Raw genomic sequence first — 19,789 nt, 5'->3', positions numbered from 1 at the left:
TCAACATGCTATAACATTTTCAACTACATATTCAATGGGATCAAACTTGGGTTGTCAATCAGGCTTGGCAGCAAGCAGCTTCGCCCACTGACCCATCTCCCTGGCCCCAAAGACCTCTTTCCCAAACTCCGGCTCACTTTGGATATCCTCAAGCTTATCTTTGTCACTGTCACTTCCGTTTTAATTATTGTTACTTACTTTTCGTATATTTATTTAAAGAGGTACACAAATGGAACCCAAGATAGGTTATTAACTGGTAATTTATTGAGAAATATATACTCACAGACAATCAGTGACCAGATCTGGCACTCTGAGAAGTCCAATGTCAGATGCTTCCCAAAGCTGGCTGAACCCTGAGAGAGAGCGTGCCCCACTCTCTTGCCCTTATCTACACCCTTCTATGCACCTGTGACCACACCCATGGGTGTGGTCAGCAGTACAGGTAATCAGGGTCTCTCCCTACATTTATTAGACATATTCCTTCAGAAAACTTTATCTGCATCTTTGCCCACTTTTGCTCGCCCCATAATTTACGTTATTTCTGATTGATTTTTTTAAAACATGGATGCGCTCATTAGTTATCAATAGTTTATCAGCGTGTTACTAGTTTTTCACTTATTCATCAAAATGTTTAGTAGTTCAGGTAATTTTCTTGTCTTGGAGTCTTCAGGCTTTTGTGACTTGCTTGAAAATATTGCCACTTCATTCACACAGCCTATAGTTTGTGCTTGACTTCATTTTTCTTCTGCTGCTCTAGCCACAACGAAGTACAGCTTCTTCTCCTGCCCCATGTCCAGATCACTTCCTTAGGACAATTAGAGAGACTCCTGGAGAAATGCCATGTTGTTCTTTCTCACCAGCAAATGCCACAGCTGTCACCAACAAATAGCATAACAAGGATGGTATTGCCAGTTTAAGTGATATTTTGTTGTTTAATTTACATTTCTCCAAAGTTAATTGCTTTTGACTTCTTAGTATTTTTTAACAAATTTATATGAACTATCTATATTTTTGTAATCAAGGTAGTCACTTTTCTTCAGATTTTGCTCTATTATATCACATGCTTTTCCTTTACCCCTAGAAGTATACATAGTAAACATTTGTATGTGGACACATGTGCTTTCAGCTTTGATATTATACTATTAAAATGCATTGGGGATAGTATGGTGGGAAGGATAGGAATGGCATCTAGAGTTAGACTATGAGTTACAAATTCCAAATCTCATCATTTTCTGGCAGTGTGAGCCAGTATTTGCTTCTTAATTCTCGAAGCTTCCAGTTTCTTCTTACATGAGAATAAAAGTATTGCAGAACAGTTTCTCTGACTGTGTTACTTCCCCGTCCACTGCTTTGAGGAAGGGTAATAGTTTATAGATGCTAGCTGCTAAGGGAACATGGATTTATTTCACATGTTGTGTGAACACAGGGCACAAACTATTGTCTGCAGCTTCCTAATCAGCCATTCCAGTGCTATCATTGAATTAGAAGCACTCTTCCCATTCTCCTCTTCATACGATCTGTGCATGTCTTCCTTTTAACACATGGCATTTGAAATGTTAAAATATCTATTTCCATATCTATTCTTTATATTCATTAAGCAAGTTCCAAACTGCTTTATTCTCTCTGATTTTCTTTGATATGTGAACTAGTGACCCTTTATTACCCCAGCTTCTCAAAAACTTTTTATTATTCTTGCCTGTTGACTTTTCAGATGAACCTTACAATTATTTTGCCAAGAATGATTTTGTCAGAGGAATCCTATTGAGATGGTGATTGGTATTGTGGAAGAATCTTATGTGCTAATTATGGAGAAAGTGTGTTGATTGTACAAAACCCACTGGTGTAGAATCTAACTTGTCTTGTTCAGCTTTCTCTAGTTCTCAACGAATAGTCTTATGTTCCTGATTGACTTGATACCAGCTGAGTTTTGCTGATGTCCTTCCTTCCTTTCTTTTTTGATTACACGCAGACATCAGGTATGGGGGTCTTTTCCTAGTGCTTACTAATACCAACAATTTAACTTGTATCATTTGAAGAAAAAGCTAGTGACCATTCTCTTGTGATACATGTATAATGAAATAATTTAGGCTATGCATATCCTGATGAAAAATTTCCTAAACCTCTTGCAAAGTTCTTCCTAACAACCAGACACTGCACCAGCCTGGTTGGTAGGACAGCCTGGAACACTTCATGACTAGATGCCTGGCCCTGCGTGGGACTTGCTAAGCTCATGGTTGTTAATGTGGAATCTGTGCACTACAACTCACTGCATTTACTTAGCTTCCTGTGCATCTTCCCCAAGGGACAATATCATGACCAGTTCCCACTGCTGGCATCTGGTCTCAGACTGAGGGAGATCTCCAGAATTGCAGCAAGCAGTGAGCCCATGCAGGCACAGTGGGTGAGCCTGTGCAGGCAGAGTCAGCCTTTACACCTCACTCCATTTCCCTCTTGTTGTACTTGGTACACAGTCTGCACCTTTTCACAACCATTGTTTCCTAAGCCTGGCTAAGTGACGTGTCCTGTCACTATTTTATTCTGTATTATTGCTTACTATAGTTTTCTTTTAGTTGTTAAAGAACAAATTTTCAACAAACTGAGTTTGAAGATCTAATTGTCTTTCATTAGTGATCCCTGGGCCTGTCAGTATGTCATCTGTGCATGACAGAACAATCCTACCCAAGGTTACCTTCCTTGTGTGGTTAAGCAGAGGGGCCTGCTTGAGCTCCTCTCACAAGTGGTGCCATACCTACTGGTTTGATCTGTTCTCTGGGCGTCAGTGTGGAACTCAGTCCACAAAAATGGTGACTCAGGAATTTTTTTAACCATCGATTAATCTTTATTTTTAATTTAAAAACACAATGAAACATACAGCTGTATGTGCATCTACAGTAGCAACTGAAGATTAGAAGGTTTACTGTTGGTCCATTGTTTCTGGAGAGATGGGGCAGAGAGGAGGCCATCCACTGGTGACCAACAGGAAGCTGAAAACTGGGTGGTACAGAGCCTCAGGCAGTTTCTACCCTAAAGGTCCACTCCAGATGGAGTCTACTTCCTAAAGGCTCCAGTGCCTTCAAAATGTCACCGTGAGCTCAAGTCGAGTCTTGAAGACATGAACCTTTCCGATGGAAACGCTAACAGTCACCATCCCAGCCAAAATGGAGACTGTTCTTTACTCCAGTTTCTCAGTGGGAGTTTTAAAGCATAAGTGTGCATGTTTGATGTGCACTTTCTTTTTCCAAACACACACAGAAGCAAATATATATTATTAGAAAATTGAGTTCTTGTTACTGAGTCACCAGTGAGGCACTAATAGGCTCATACTGACCTCAGTCCTTGTCTGCAGCACCAGTGGTCAGTGTTCAGCAGCCTTGCAGAAGAGTGATCGTGGGCAGGATACTCTCAGTGCCTCAATAAGCATACCAGGTTAAGTGTAACAAGACGTATGGCTTCTCAACAGGAATTCTGTGGAATAATAATTAGTGCTAAAAACTAAGACTAGACAACATGCTAATTACTCCCTGATTCCAAAGCCCGTTATAAAGGCCCAGTTATGAAAGCAGGCAAAAATTCCCTCCCTCAAAATACCCACACCTGGTTTCAGTGATGATATTTACCACTTAAAAATTTTAAAAATATCTTCTTGGGTTCTTTTACACACGTTTAACCTTTGCTCACATTTGACTTTCAGCCCATGGTTCTGACTTCCTTGTAGATCTCTTTAGGTGACTGGTGTGGGTGGGCAGAGCTGAGAGGGGCTGGGCGGCTGGGGAGCAGAATGGTGAAAATGTCTGTTTTTCTCCCCTGGAGATAGGTGGCAGTCAGTAAGCACAAGAGCCATGCCATTCTTGAAGTTCACAGGTGGGAAAGGGGTTTTGGCAGCAGCCGGCTGTAAGGGGCAATTTCTTCCCAAGGCTGTGGTGTTGTCATTTGAGGTGCAGGTTGCACATATGAGAGATGCTTTAGGAGCTGAAGAGGGAGGTGGAGATGCACCTTATATCATGGTTGTACTGAGGTTTGTCTTAGCGTAGCACTTCAGCTCAGAAAGTCCAGGGTTTAAAAAGAAATCAATGTTCAACTACCAGTAACTTTTTTCTTTTATTGACTGTTTTCAGCCTTGGTGCTGAGGGTGAAGCTCAGGTGGCACAATGCTTGTCTAGCGTACATAAAGCCCTGGATTCAGTTCCCAGCACCACCTTACCTGGACAAGGTGGGCACACCTGCAATCCCAGCTTTGGGAGGCAGGGAAGCAGGATCAGGAGTTCAAGGTCATCCTCAGCTACACAGGGAGTTTAAGACCAGCCAGGGCTGCAACAGATCCTGTCTGTAAAAACTGTTTTAGTACTTATTACCAATAAAAAGGTTTTCTTTTTGAAAATCACATTCACAATAAGAATAACTTTCTTTTTTATTTTTGTTATTTTCTGTATAATACTCATTTAAAGATTTACTTAAGATTAATTCACAGGCTGGAGAGATGGCTCAGCAGTTAAGAGCACTGACTGTTCTTCCAGAGGTCCTGAGTTCAATTCCCAGCAACCACATGGTGACTCAAAACCACCTTGAATGAGATCTGGTGCCCTCTGCTGGCATGCAGGCAAAAGACTTTAAACATAATAAATAAATTAAAAAAAAATCTAAAAAAACCATGGGCATTTAATAAAAAAAGATTAATTCACTTATAATTTGAGTAAATTAATAAAATTTACCCTGTAAATTCATGGGTTTTGCATCCATGACTTGAACTAACTCTAGGTAGAAAATATTTGTAATTGTCTGTTGGGGATGCCTCTACCTGCTTCCTCAGCTTCATCCTGTCAAAAGCAAAAGCAATAATGTTATTAGTATAACATAAAATAGAAATTTGAGTAATGAGTTTGTATTTTATAGACTGTAGCTATGTCCCTAGATATAAATAATCTTTCTGTGCTCAGATGTAGCAACTACTGTCCAATATCAGTGAGAATTAATAGAATTGACTTATTACAGAATTCATGTTTATAATATATTCTGGTTTATAAATATTTGGCTTCTGTATAAGTCTACCAATGACTTTGAGGTACCATTTATTTTTCTTTTTGGTTATATCTTCAACTGTTTCAAAAATAGTTTTTTCATACAAGGTACACAGCAGGAATCCCTACACCAGCATACACTGGATAACACAATCACCAGACCACAGGGACTCATGCCCTGTCATAAGCCTAATTGCAGCATATCCTTTCTGCACTTATCAGGAAGGTGGTATAAAGTGTTAGATCCTTTCAAAATGATTAAGACTGTGACTTTTTATTGTATAATTGGGGAGAGTCTGTCTATTCCTTGCAGAAGAAAAGTTCTTATATATTAAGCTGGGGTTTCAGCTTAGAATACTTGAGTGATCGCCACAGGTTAAGGAATTACTGAATATTCTTACCATTCAGGTCAATAGGGAAAAAAAATGGTGAAACACATAATGATATTCTTAACACTCGTTTCTTTGCTAATAAGAAAATATAATGCAGTGCTGTAACTGTTAAATGCTTTCTATACATCAGGTTTTAACAATCAGTTTAAATGTGTATATTTCAGGATGCTCCCTAGAAAGAGTGTCTTCTGCCAACATCATCCCCCTCTCCCAGCATCCCTTGCTGAAATGGCCTATGGTTTTACAAAAACTGCACAGAAGCAGGAAATGTCTGCAGCTGACTTGGGTTTCCATAGACCCTCCAGCCAGAGGTCAGATAATCTGATCTTTGGCTCCATTGTCAGTTGAGCAGCTGTGCCACAAAGCCAGCTTCCAGGGCTTTCTTTCCTCCCTGGGTGCCTTGTTGGGATTAACTCTTAGCATTCCTAAGTGTTTTATAGATACAAGTGAAATACAAATGAAAAGCCATCCTGAATTTTTGTATTCAGTCCCTGAACAGACCTTTTAGAAAATTTAAATAGAAGGCTTTAAAATCTCTGAGTGAAACACTGCATCATAAAGCCCCTTGAAGTTTTACCAGCCTCATCCTTAGCCACAGTTGGAGGTGCTAATAGAAAGTCCTTCATGGCTTCTGTTCAAGGTGGAACTGGTAGCCAGCTTCTATTTTTAGAGAGGATTCCCTTCTGTGCCTCTGTTCACTGCTTGGATGCACATTCTAGTGTTCTCTCTGATAAGACCCCCAACCAAGGAAACCAGAGTTTAACTGCCGCTGCAGAGAGCAGGAGGCAGCAAGGTATTGATGAGTCACACTGCCAAGCACTAGGCTCTGATGCAGTTCAGAGGTCATGGGAATGCCAAACTCTACTGCAAATTGACCTGGCTAACATATGATAATTGATGAGTAATGAATATGTAAGAAACAATAGAATTGTATACTTTAAAAGAGTAGCACCCAGAATAAGGACAGAAAATTAGCATGTCAGTCCTCCTCCCTCTCAAGGAAATGCTGAGGGTAGTCTGTCTAGACTGGAGTGCATTAGCCATGCCCTGCAGATACTCTGGTTCAGCTGTGACCATCATTTATACCTACTGCAGGAAGCAGATTTTCATCCTTCCTCCATGGAGGCCTCCCTGGTATCTTTTCCAAAGGGAAATGGGCATACTGGCTTTGCAAACTTCTGTAGGATATCTTTGGACAAAGAGTTTGTCTACATTATTGAAAGCATGCAGATTGCCTTTGGAATGTCTGCCAAGGTAGCTAACTAGCTCTTTAGTGATTACTGACTGGCGATTGCCCTCGAGAGAAGGTTGTAATATGTATTATGCCTCCTATAAGAACAAAATGTTAAATCTATGCTTTATGCCTTCAGAGTTAAGGCAGATAATAAGCTTGTTCCTTTTGTTTGAAACATGACACCTTTTCATTTAGATATCAAAAGGCATAGGGAAATGGAGTGTGTCAAGTCAGAGTATATGAAGTTAATATAAGTACAATTCATAAGAATTTTCTTCCATTTAAAATTAAATGCAGTTCTACTATTTGTCATTCCAGTTAACGAATCTAGTTGTATGTCCATGTACATATGTATATATGTACATATATATGTATGTATATGGCCCATGTGTTTGGGGTGAGATTTAATTGATAATATTTTTCTTGGCACCGCTGTTAAGAAGGCTTCTATTGCAGGTGGTCATAAGTGCTCCAAGAGCAGACGCTGTCTTTATCTCTAGGACTATACACTTGTTTTGCTTGCTTTTGAACTTCATGTCAACTGAACTATACACTGAAAATATTGTTTTACAGGATATACTTTTCCTGTAAATGCCTTTAATTTTGGTTATTATTGACAAGTGAATGTGGTGTATGAGATGCTATGTGAGTCTTTATATTAATTGCTTGGCTTTTGTGTTTCTGCCTTCTCCTAGTTAGGAATCCTAGGAAAATCTTTGTATTGGTATTTGATTTGGAAACCCTAATATTCTCAGATACATAATTTTGGATTTTTACTTCACTGGTATAACTGCTTTTTTTGTTTGTTGTTTGTTAGTTTTCCAAGATTGTAATGATAAATCTTTTCATAGCCACCCGAGTCCCACCGGCACCTAAAATAACACACAGAGATTAATATTAGGTACAATGCTGCTGGCCAATGACTTGGATTTATTACTTGCTAGCTCAGTCTTAAATATCAGCCATAATTACTAATCTATATATTTTATAATGACTTGTCTGATTGAGGATGCCGGCAGCATGCATCCTCTCTTGTTGGGATCACATGGCAGCTCCAGAGAAGAGAGGTGTAGGAAGAGGAGGAGAGTGATTTCCTGCTTGTCCCTGCTTATATTCTGAGTCTCTCTGCTATGTTACTTCCCTCCTGGATCACAAAAGTTTTCTTTACTACATTTCCCAGAATCCTCCTCGATTCCTAGTCCCTCCTATCTTTCTTCCCTATTGGCCAACAGTGCTTTATTCAACAACCAATAAGATAAACATATACACAGAAGGACTTCCCCCATCATCTCCTCTTTTGTGTCTAAATAAAAAGAAGGGTTTTACCATTAACATAGTAAAATATATAACAAAACAGTTTTCAAGTAAGAACTATAGTTACAGTATTTAGTTCATTAACATTTAGAAAGGTTTAAAGAAAATATTCTATCATTTTTCCTATCTTTGTGTCTCCAAGGTCTTATATGTAGCTTATCTTTATAATAACTAAAGAAAACTATAACCATAACTATCTGTCTTCAACTCCATCAAAGACCAGAGAAGGATAATATATAACTCTAGATCTGACAGACATCTCACTGCCTGGACGGTCAACAAGAGAGGGTGCATGTTGCTGGCATCTTCGATCAGATAAGTCTTTATAAAATATAAAAATTTTATAATTATGGTTGATACATAAAACAGAGATAGCAGATAAGTAATCCTAGTCATTGGCCAGCAGCATTGTAATTAATGTAGTCTCTGTGTGTTATTTCAGGTGCCCAAGTGGTGGCAGGGCTCGGGGGACTTGGAAGAGTTAATCCTTACAAAACAGGATTGCTGCTTTTGCCATGTAATGTGGCAGGCTTTTGTGCTCTGTTGAGTAAAATAAAGTTTTTCTTGTTCTGTTTATAGTCAGAAAAATTCTGTTGTTTCCAGGCCTTCTCTGACCATGATGCCACAGAGCACAGAATTTGTCTTTGTTTAAACCATAAAAAAACAGCTGTGTTCTCTGGTGGTGCCTTGCTACAGATTGTTGGGGGCCTCTACTGTGTCAGTCCCCACCCATGTACCTTTGCATTCTATGTGTTTCTGCTTTCCTCAAAGCTAGGTGTTTGTAAAAATTGTTTAAATTTTCCTACCATTTTTATGGTTTTGTGAAGGTGAATGTGAAGTATTTAAAACAGCAGCTCCATCTCTGGCCATTCTTTTATCCCTGGAACCTGATAGATGGCTGCCTCTACAGAAACTGTGCAGTGGAGGGCTAGACAGAAAGGTCTTGATTATGAGCATGGGCCAACATTTCTCCTCAGCTCAACTATTAAACTGTATAACCCCATTTTGGTATATTGGGCAGATCTGGAACAATATAAACTTAATTCATTTTTGATGTTTCTTTATAGATGCAAGTTTCCAAAAATAATACTGAAAAGAAAAAACCCAAGGTCAGAAAGAGGAAAAGGTATGTTTTGTGAAATTAAAGTACTGGGATATAATTGAGATGTATAAATTATATTTAATTGTTATATGACATTTTTCCTGATTTTTTTCTTCACTGTGCTTAAACCTTTTTGAAAGAATTAGTAAGTTAGTAGTTAGAAGTGCAGGGAAAGTTATAGTAGGAAATTACCAATACGGAGTCAGGTAGAAATATAAGGGTATTTAATAGGGAAAAGCCTTACTTACAGAGCGAACCAGCCAGCCGGTGGTAGTCTGTACCGCAAGAAGCAAAGAGAAACCGAAACCGAAACGCAGTCCCCCTACTCACTCTGACCACACCTTCACAAGCCCTCAGGTACTCCTGTAGCCAGCCCCTAAGAAGGCGTGGCTACAGCTTCCCCTACAGAAAATTATGCTTTATTTTGCTTGGTCTGTTTTCTAACAGTGTTTTGCTGTGTAGCCTAGGCTACTCTTGAGCTTATAGCCCTCCTGCCTCAGCCTCTCAGATGCTGGGATTGTAGCCATCATACTTGGCTGAAGATGTGTTAGAGTCTTGTAAAAATGTTAAACCAGAACTTGTAAAGATTAATATCATGTGAACAACCATGCATAAATTGTTTTTAGTTTTAAATAGGTAAGACAAGCCAGCATCAAATCTCCATGGTAAAGTGAAAAGCTAATGATAATAAGTCAATGCTTCCAATTGAACTAGCCTTAGCATGTGTGTTTCTGTATGTGACTGGGGCTGTACTAGCTTTCCACTCACAGACAGAGGTGGACACTATTAGACCTCCTCTTGCATATCTTTGCAGAAGAAGAAAGCCATTTTAAAATTATTTATTCATTATTTATTTCATCTTATTTTATTTTGTGTTTATGATGTATGTGGGCATGGGCGTCCACAGTGCATGTGTGGAGGTCAGAGGACAGGTTTTAGGAATTGGTTCTGGTTCTTTCCTGCCACCTTACAAGATCTCGGGAATGAACTCAGGTTGTCATTCCTGTGCAAAAGTATCTCCACCCAGTATATAGCTAATTCTGGTGTTTTTTGTTTGTTTGTTTTCAAGTCAGCGTTTCTCTGTGTAGCACTGGCTGTCCTGGAATTAGCTCTGTAGACCAGGCTGACCTCGAACTCACAAAGATCTGCCTGCCTCTGCCTCCCAAGAGCTGGGATTATAGGTGTGCACCACCACTTTCTGGCTAAATAACTATTTCCCCCAAAATGGACTTCGATTGCCTTATCTCAGTTATACACCACAGTAATTACATCACACACATTTGAGGGTATTTACAGCTATTCCTATCTAAGAGATGAAGAGTCATGACTTGAAGAAGTGACTCATGGGAACTTTTTATTGGCAACAGTGCATTGGCACAGATGTTTTCTGTCTCTCATCAGGAGCACAATGTGATGGGGAAGTATGGCTTTGCCATCTTCCAGAGCAGGTTCTGTCATGGTCAGCGATATACCTATGGTGCCAAACCTCTCATTTCCTCTTGTAGCTACAGTTTCTCAACTTCTTTACATAATGACAACAGTAATTACTTAATATGTTTTTGGAAGATAATTACATGAAGAAGCCTGTGTGAGTGCTCATTGGATTAGCTTCTCAGTGCTTTGTAGCTACTGAGAATGCAGGACATATACGTTCCATGCTTTCTGCATTGAACAGTGCTATGTGAGACAACCAAGGACAAACACCCAAAGATTGAGACTTATGCAGTCACAGAACACAGAATACAGTTACCAAGAACTACACATTTCTGTCTGTGCAGTAAAATGTATATGTGCACATGTGCTTGCATGCATATCCTTATGTGTGGGGTCACATGTCTGAAATTGAATCTGCCAAAATCTTTTTCAGGAATGCTGCTTTAAAATGTTCTGTTGAAAATGTGTGTTCTGATGAAGCCTTGTCAAAGGAAAACATGGGTATGTGAAGGCTCGAGATGGTTTTAGTTTCTTTGGATATAATTTCAAAAAGCATAGTTGTTCAAAGTAGGGCCCATGGGGTCTCACAGAGACTGGAGTAGTAATTATGGAGCCTACATAGGTCTGTGCTAGGTCCTATGCATAATATATGTTAAGATATGTGGGGAATGGACCTAATCACAACCTAGGGCCTAGGCTGAATTAATTACCTTAGTTACTTTTCTATTGCTGTGATAAAACACTATGACCAGGGCAAAGTATTTAATTTCACTTATGTGAAGTGTTAATCTAATCAATAAAAATTAGGAGTCAGGTTTCAGGGTAAAAACCTGAAAGATCAGAGAAGCAGGGGAGATCCATAATCACTTCCTACCTCTTTGATTCCTCTGACCGAAAAGGAACTGAGTGAGATCCTTTCCCTGCCCCTCCTTACTACTTGCTGTCTCCTTTCTGTCTGCAATCCTCCAAACCTCTATGGTTAATTTTGGCCAGTTTAGTTAGTGGTTCTGACTCCAAGCAAGCTTTATTTGTTAGAACACAATCAAAATATCACACAGCATTTCCCCCTTTGTCTGAATAAAGCTAACATAGTAAAACTATATACAATAAGTATAGTAAGTATTTGAAAATATATATGGGCAATAATTACAATAACAATGTCTAGTCTGTTTTAGTTTGACAAATTCAGAGGAAATACTCCATTATCTGTCCTATGTTGGTGAGTCAGAAGTGTTGTACCTAATTCACTTTCATTCCTAACTTTATTTACCTAAAACTAACTTTTTATGTCGCTCAATGTTATACACTTTACACCACTTTTGTGAGTTCCTTTTCTGAACTTTGTAACAAGGAAAATTATAATGATCTAGTCTTCAACTCCCTCAGACACCCGAGAAGGAAATAATATTACTTGAGTAAACAGGAAGTGCAGAGCAAACAACTTCCAAAACTAAGAAATGACAGAAAGAGCTGGCTTCCTGAACAGTCACCCAAGGTTCCTCTACAACGTTGGAGCATCTATATTCTGCTTACAGGCCTGGAATATCTGTCAGATTTTTCAGTGATGTAGGATTTTGAAGGACTGTCCTACCTTGTCTTGGCAAAATTCAGCACTCACTTTCTTTTGGGTCCTGCATGCTCAACTTAGACAGTAACTGTCAGCAGTCAAGGCAAGAGCAGTTTCTTGCCCAGTGACTAACTTTTGCCATAAAAAGTAAGCTCCATATGGAGTTTCTTCAATGCCCATAATCTTCTTTGAAGTAGATTGGTGCTGCCAGGAGCAGACATTGTCATAAGAAAAACAATCTTATATTATTAAAATGTCTTAATTGACATATTCTGTAGATCTCTGCGTGTTTAAAGACTGCCTGTATATCTAAAATATATCTCTATTTGACCTTGAAAACATATATAACATGACCTCAAGTTTGATTGTAATAGGTGACTAGCTACAAATCTACATTTCTTTATTATCCTGAATAGCTTGTAATAATAACTATTAGTTGCTTTTTGGTTTAAAATTAGATTCAATAATCTACCCTTTTATCCTTTTTCTATATCCCTCCTCTTTTAGAAAGAAATCCCTGAATCTAATCTCCTTTGTTTAGCTTTTTTCCTGGTCATTACCAATAACAACTTGTAACCAAGCCACCTAAATGATGTCAAATATCCATAACTGTAACATGATAAATCAATGACCCAGACACAGATATTGGGATACAAGCTTCAAGTTGAAGATCAGAGAAACAAAGCAGCCAATCCAGTAGATCTTAACTTCTAGTTGAAATAGCAATCCTGTCTCCACAAATCCTCAGAGGCAAAAGGTTCTCAGATCCTGTCTCCTCCCTATATTCATTTCTCTGCCCAGCCGTATTACTCCTGTCAACTATGGCTGTTGGAATTAAATTTGTGTATCAACACTGCCTGATCTCTATAGCTTGAGGCTGACTTTGCTTTTTGAATCCTCAGGCAAGTTTTAATTAATCATACATAATACATTATCACATATAACCCAAATGAATAAACAAAAACTGCCCACTCTATCTCTTGGGAATGTGGGCATTATGTTCTTAAAATTACATCCTGTTGTCTGGGGACCACAGCATCTTTAGTGGGCCTTGACAAAAATGAGATAATTGTCAAGTCCTGTGAGAGCAGCTTTATCATTTATTGTTCAGTCTCTGTGAAATGAGAAAGTTCAGAGCTTATCTCAAGTCTTAGCTAGAGTAGTCAGTGAAGCTGGACCATCTCAGCTAAGCCAATTTGAAATTGTTCTGAGCAGTTTGTAGTCCCAAATTGATCTTTGGGTGGTGTTTGTCAGCCTAGTGGCATTACCACAATCCAGGTGGAATCATCATTGTGGGGTCCCATCATCCTTTTGGAGACTTAAAAGGTCACTGTTAGGCATGGTCATGGATCACTGTAGAAAACTTATTTTTTTTATTTTTATTTTTTTGGTTTTTCGAGACAGTGTTTCTCTGTGGCTTTGGAGGCTGTCCTGGAACTAGCTCTTGTGGACCAGGCTGGTCTCAAACTCACAGAGATCCACCTGCCTCTGCCTCCCGAGTGCTGGGATTAAAGGTGTATGCCACCAACGCCCGAATGTCATATGAAGCAGATCTTAAAGAGGTTAAAGGACCATAATTTGTTATGTACATCCAGAGTACAAAAACTTAATTCCTAGCTACCTGACAGAGACTCAAACCTGAAATCATATACAGGAAGCTAGATTAAGCCTTTTTCTTGAATTAGTTACTAATCTTCATGACCATTAATATCATGACAAAAAGTTTAAAACACACACACACACACACACACACACACACACACACACATTAATGTATATTTAATAATTATACCTTAAGAAAAGATTTAAAGAGTCAAAATAAAACCAAAGAATTTTGAGATTAGTGGCAATAGAATAGTCCCTTAATTTTGCATTTTTTTTCTGTCCAATATCAGGTGGCTCTTCTGATATGAGACAGAGATTTTGTATTTTCCTTTTAACAAGCATGCTTGGGTTAAGAGAAAGAGAGAGCCACATTCCAACTCCAAAGCCAGCTTTAATTTTTAATTGGACTGTGACTACAAAAAGATCATTTGCATTATGTGTCTGTGGAGAATAGCAGAAGTGAGCATTTGGGAAGATTTTTGAAATTCTATCCTGTTGGAAGTGTGCTATACCATTAGGCCAATTTACTCTTTTTCTTGGGACATTTTCTCTGGATTATTTGTCCTTTTTCTTCAGATGTCTCATTTGACCAATGTTCTTCAGATTCATTAGCTGGATGCCTTAATTCTTCTGGAAAGGCAAAAAGAATTCCCTGCCCTAGCCCTAACTTTGGTAAGTTTCTCTTTTGACAAGTTATATCTGATCAAATGAAAAATATTTATTAATCTTACAAGTTAGCTTAGATTGAATGGTTTGATGAATTATCACCTCTTCTAATCAAGAGGGCTCTGTTGTTCAAATCAAATCTTGTCAATTTCTTCTCCTGTGGAAACAAAAGCAAAACCCCTTCCCTAATGTAACACATATCCTGGTTTCCATTCTGAGGTCAACACATCTTTAAAGTATACGGGCTGATTTAGTTCAGCAGTTATTTTCTACTATCCAATGTTTCTCCACAGCTGTCATTCAATTCTCATTAGCATTCAGAAGATTTAAAGTTAATAAAGTATTGTGCAATCTATCTCTGGGGGTCTTTATTACCCTTTTCTGTTTATTAAGCATATCTTTTAGAGTTTGGTTACATCTTTCTATAACTGCTTGTCCTGTTTGATTGTGTGGTAAATCTGTAATATGCTTTATGTTGTAATATGTAAAAAGCATGTTCATTTTGATAGAGACATATGCTAGAATATTGTCAGTCTTAATTTGTACAGTTATCTCCATGGCCATAACGTTTAACAAATATGTTGTTACAGAATCAGCCTTTTCAGAACTCAAATCAGTTACCCATTGAAGTCCTGAATATATATCTATTGCATGGTGCACATATTTTAATTTTTCAAATTTTGCAATATGAAACATATCCATCTGCCAGATTTCATTCCTTTGAGTACCCTTTGATCTACTTCCTGCAGGTAGTGGAATTTGTTTATACAAAGAACTAGTAGGACACGTCCTTATAATTTTCTTGGCTTGTTGCCAAGTGATGGAAAAATCCCTTTTCAAATCCTTGCCATTAACATGTTGTTTATTATGAAATTCTGTGGCTTCTAGGACATTTCCTACCAATAGTTGATCAATTTCATCATTACCTTGTGCTAGAGGGCCAGGTAGACATGTATGGAATCTGCTATGTGTTACATATGAGATGGTTTTTATTTCTGATTATTTCTTGTAATTCAACAAGTAAAAAAGTCAATTCTGAATCCTATGGAATAAATTCAGCTATTTAAATATATAAAATAACTCATTCTGCATACTGAGAGTCAGTAAATATATTAAGAGTTTGTAGAAAATCTAATGACACCATGAAAATAGCATGTAATTCTGACTTTTGGACAGAACCATAAAGGGTTTGAGCAACTTTACTTAAACTACCTGACCTACAATGTGCTTTTCCTGATTTGTTTTTATCAGTATAGAATGTAGGGGCTCCAGAAATTGGTGTTCCCTCAACAATGTGAGGATGGATCTAGTTAGTTCTCTTTATAAACTGAATTATCCTGCTTTTGGGATATTTGTTGTTAATCTCTCCCAAAAATGACTGCAAGCTCTTTGCCAATATTCATTTTCTGCCCATAGTGAGGAAATTTCAGCATTAGTAAAAGGTACAACAATTTCTCCTGGGTCTATTCCTGCTAATTGACAATGTCTCAATTTTTCTTTTAGAATCAACTCAGAAACCTTTTCTACATAGGTCTTTAAGTTTTTACTCTGTTTGTGTGCCAAAATGTCCATTCTAAGATATTATCTTCTCTCTGCATTGAAATTCCTGTATGGGAATGCATAGAGGGTAAAGTAACCACAATACAATCAGGCTCTGGATTCAAATAATCCACATGTGCATCCTGCGGTTTCTTTTCTACCAAAGCCACTTCTCTCTCAGCCTCAGCTGATAATTTTCTTGTACTGTTTAACAGTAACAATTTGTAACATTTGGAATAAATTACTTAGTTCTTGAGTTCCTGATTAAATTGTGAGCTATAGCCAGTTAATATCTCCTGGGATTTTAAAAAAATCTTTAAGAGTCCATAATTGTTATCTCCTGATTTGTACTTATTGGGATTGAATTTTTTGTAAACCTATTTTATAGCCTAAATAATTAATAGAAGGAGCAATTTTTAATTTCCAACAAGGCAAAATTTTCTTTACTTCTTCAAACATTTTCTGTAAAGTTCCTACATTTGAATCAGTTAGTAAGGTATAATCCATGTAATGATAAATTATAGATCGAGGGAACTGTTTATGAATTATTTCCAAAGATTGTTATACAAAATGCTGGCACAGGGCAGGGCTGTTTAACATTCCTTGTGGTAGAATTTTACATTGATATCTTTCAACAGGCTGAAAATTATTATAGGTAGGCACTGTGAAGGCAAACTTTTCTCTATTCCATTCCTGTAAAGGTATAATGAAGAAACAGTCCTTTAAATCAATCACTATAAAAGACCATTGTTATGATAAATCTTTCTGCCCAAAGCCGCCTGAGCCCCACCGACACATGTGAGCTTTATGCCCACCCGAGTTAGGCCCAAATGAATACACAGAAACTTGTATTAGGTTCAGTGCTGATTGGCCAATGACTAGGATTCCTCATCTGTTAGCTCAGTCTCAATTATCATTCATCTATATATTTTATAAGACTTATCTTATTGGATGCCTTATTGGCATCCCTCCTTGCTGGTGGATCACATTTGTGCCGCTGGAGCAGGAGCGGAGGGGAAAAGAGGGACGCCTCCTGTTTCTCCTTACTTAAATATGAGTCTCCATGCTATGTCACTTCCTGCCTGGATCACCACTTATCTACTACATTTCCCAGAATCCTCTTTGACTCCTAGTCCCGCCCAACTTGCTGCCATTGGCCAAACAGTATTTTATTCAACAATCAATAAGATAAACATACATAGAAGTACTTCCCCCATCAGACCATCCTTTGGCTAATAGAGAATGCAGAGGAATTCTACATTGTAGAGAGCCCATTGGATAGATTGCTTTATTTATGGCTCTCAAATCTGTTAGCATTCTCCATTTTCCAGACTTCTTTTTAATGACAAATGTAGGAGAATTCCAAGGACTGATCAGTTCTCTAATATGTTGAGCATTTAGCTGCTTCTGTACCAGATGTTCTAATGTCTGTAATTTTTCTATTGTTCCACCCATACAGGTTTGCCCATTAATCATTTTAAAGGTAGGGCTGTTGGTACCTAGGAAAGATCAGCAGCTGTTGTGCCCTGTTCTTGTACAACCTGAGTGATCAGTGACTACTCCTGGTAATAACTTTTAATATTTTCTCAGAAACATGCATTAGTTTATGGTTTGTTTCTGAGATGGGGGGATATTAATCTGGGTATTCCATTGCGGTAACAGATTCCATCCCCATAAATTCATTGGTATGTTAACCACATATGGCTTTCATTTTCTTCTCTGTTCTTCTGGCTCTATATATTTGACACATCCCATGCTTTGTTTTAACTGATAAAGTTCCAGTCTTCCTGAAAAGGCATTGGATGCCAAGATTCTGGTGCAATTATTGTTACATCTGCCCCCATGTCCATAAAACCCTCAATTACAATGTCATTTATTCGTTATTTTTAACTTTGGTCTTTGATCATTTATAGAGGCTTGCCAAAATATTTGTATTATGGTTTCTCCTGAAATTTTGTTTCATCTTCTAAAGCTGTTCTATCATTCAGAGCAATATGGTTTTTTATAATAGGCATTAGGTCCTTTAACTGCTCTTGGGAGGAGTTTTCCCATTGTGACAGGGAATTATTGAACCAAATTTGACATAGGAGGCTGCAAGAGACCACCCTCAAGGCATTTATGAATGGCATAGGGTTATCGTGTCTGTTCTTGTTGATCTGAATCAAGTGTTCCATTGTCGGCCTTTTTCATACCTTCTGCATACTCTGGAAGGCTAGGACCTTCTGTTTGGGTTATGGCTAGGAAAAACTTAGTTTCTAGGAATGCCTTGCCTAGAATTCCTTGTTTACCACAATGAAAACATTTGACATTTTCATTTTTCTTCAAGCCTTTTGAAATTATATCTCCTATTTAAGCATCACCGTGGTTATGAGATTCATTATTGACTGTATCTCAGATATATTCCTCTATGGTGCTGATCTTATATTTAAAGGACCAATTACCCTTTTGTATTGTGAATTAGCATTTTCAAAAGCCACAGATTCAATTAATATTTGTATAACTTCTGGTTTTGATTTCACTCTATTTACAACTGAAGTCAATCTTTGTAAACATTCAGTGAGGGCTTCTTTTGAACCTTGTATAATTTTAGTAAATGGCTCAGTCCTTTTTCCTGGTTCTTGAATCTTTCCCCAAGAATTCAAAGCTGCTGTGTGGCATAGGGACAAGCTGTGATCATCAAATATAATCTGTTTTTGTACATCAGCCTAACAGCCCTCTCTGAGGATGTGATCTTGGGAAATCTCACGACCTCTAGCCCTGCCTCACTGTTTGATGGCCCTAGCTTCATCTCCTCACCAGATTATTCTTTTTAAAAAAGGTAATAAAGATATTACCACAGGTTTTCCCACTGTAACTGAGGACCAGCTTCCAATACTGCTGTAACTAAATCTTTCCAGTCTTGTGGAATAATTTTGTTCTTGGTGGCTTATAAATTTAATATCTGCTTCACAAAAGGTGAATGTATACAATATGAAACATTGCTTCCTTAAATCTCTTCAAAACTAACATTTCTCTAGGATCCCAGGTAACTTCTAAATAGCCTATCATCTTGTAGTCATTCTTGAATGGTAGTTGGCTAAATTAAGATTGATTTTTAAAAATAACCTTGGGCCATTTCTCTTCTGTTTCACGATGCTATATGCTGAATTTCTTCTTCATGTTGGTGAAGTGTTAATCTAATTAATCTAATCAATAAAAATTTGGAGTCAGGTATCAGGGTAAAAACCTGAAAGATAGAGAAGCAGGGGAGCAGCCATAGCCACTTCCTACCTCTTCTGTTCCTCCAGCCAAAAAGGGGCTGATAGCCTATCTCCACCCCTCCTTACTACTTCCTGTCTCCTCTCTGTCTGCAATCCTCCAAACCTCTATGGTTAATTTTGGTTAGCTAGTGGCTGGCATTGCCCTCTGACTCCAAGCAATCTTTTTTTTTTGTCAGAACACAATTGAAATATCACACAATGCTTAAAAGTTTCGGAGAGTTAGAGTCCATGGAAGTGGAGCAAAGGAACAGTTGAGAGCTCATTACCAGGAGGCAGAGAGAACATTGAGAATCACAGAGTTTTTGAAACCTCAAAGCCCACCTTCAGTGACACACCTCCTCCAACAAGGTTGCACCTAGTCCTTCCCCAAAGAATTCCATCAACTGGAGATGAAGTATTGAAATACTTGAGCCTGTGGGGTCATCTCATTCAAGCCACCACACACAATATTAGATACACTAGAGTGGATGTGGAATGCAAGCAGAAAGTTTGGATTTCATGCTGTTGATTAATTCCTCTGTCTTCTTGAGTTTTGAAAAGCAGCCTGATGCTTATTTGCAAGGTGTATCTTTGGCAGTCCTGTTTAAAGCTCATCATATCAAGGCCTTCCATTCCCAAATCCCCAGGTTCACCTCCACCCAACACTAAGCAGCCTAGACAG

General features: G+C 38.2%; 1 protein-coding gene across 5 annotated transcripts in view; it reads left to right on the top strand.

Annotated features, from left to right (window-relative positions):
• Zcwpw2 (zinc finger CW-type and PWWP domain containing 2) overlaps nt 1–19,789 on the top strand; it is a 107,986-nt gene that overhangs the window by 69,682 nt on the left and 18,515 nt on the right. For 2 of the 5 annotated variants that reach the window (XR_003485258.2, XM_035444040.1), the window contains exons 6-8: nt 9,023–9,081; nt 10,925–10,992; nt 14,240–14,335. Coding sequence is in view for 2 of the 5 variants with exons in the window: in XM_035444040.1 (XP_035299931.1) it covers nt 9,023–9,081; nt 10,925–10,992; nt 14,240–14,335 (223 nt within the window). In the remaining 3 variants the exon portion in view is untranslated. The remainder of the gene's footprint in view (nt 1–9,022; nt 9,082–10,924; nt 10,993–14,239; nt 14,336–19,789) is intronic. The other 3 variants (XR_003485259.2, XM_027415335.2, XR_004769780.1) reach the window with 2 other exon arrangements.

Source organism: Cricetulus griseus, chromosome 4 (assembly GCF_003668045.3).
Source record: "Cricetulus griseus strain 17A/GY chromosome 4, alternate assembly CriGri-PICRH-1.0, whole genome shotgun sequence".
Lineage (NCBI taxonomy): Eukaryota > Metazoa > Chordata > Mammalia > Rodentia > Cricetidae > Cricetulus > Cricetulus griseus.
The sequence above is the reverse complement of the archived record's forward strand: the minus strand, read 5'-3'. Positions and strand labels throughout refer to the sequence as shown.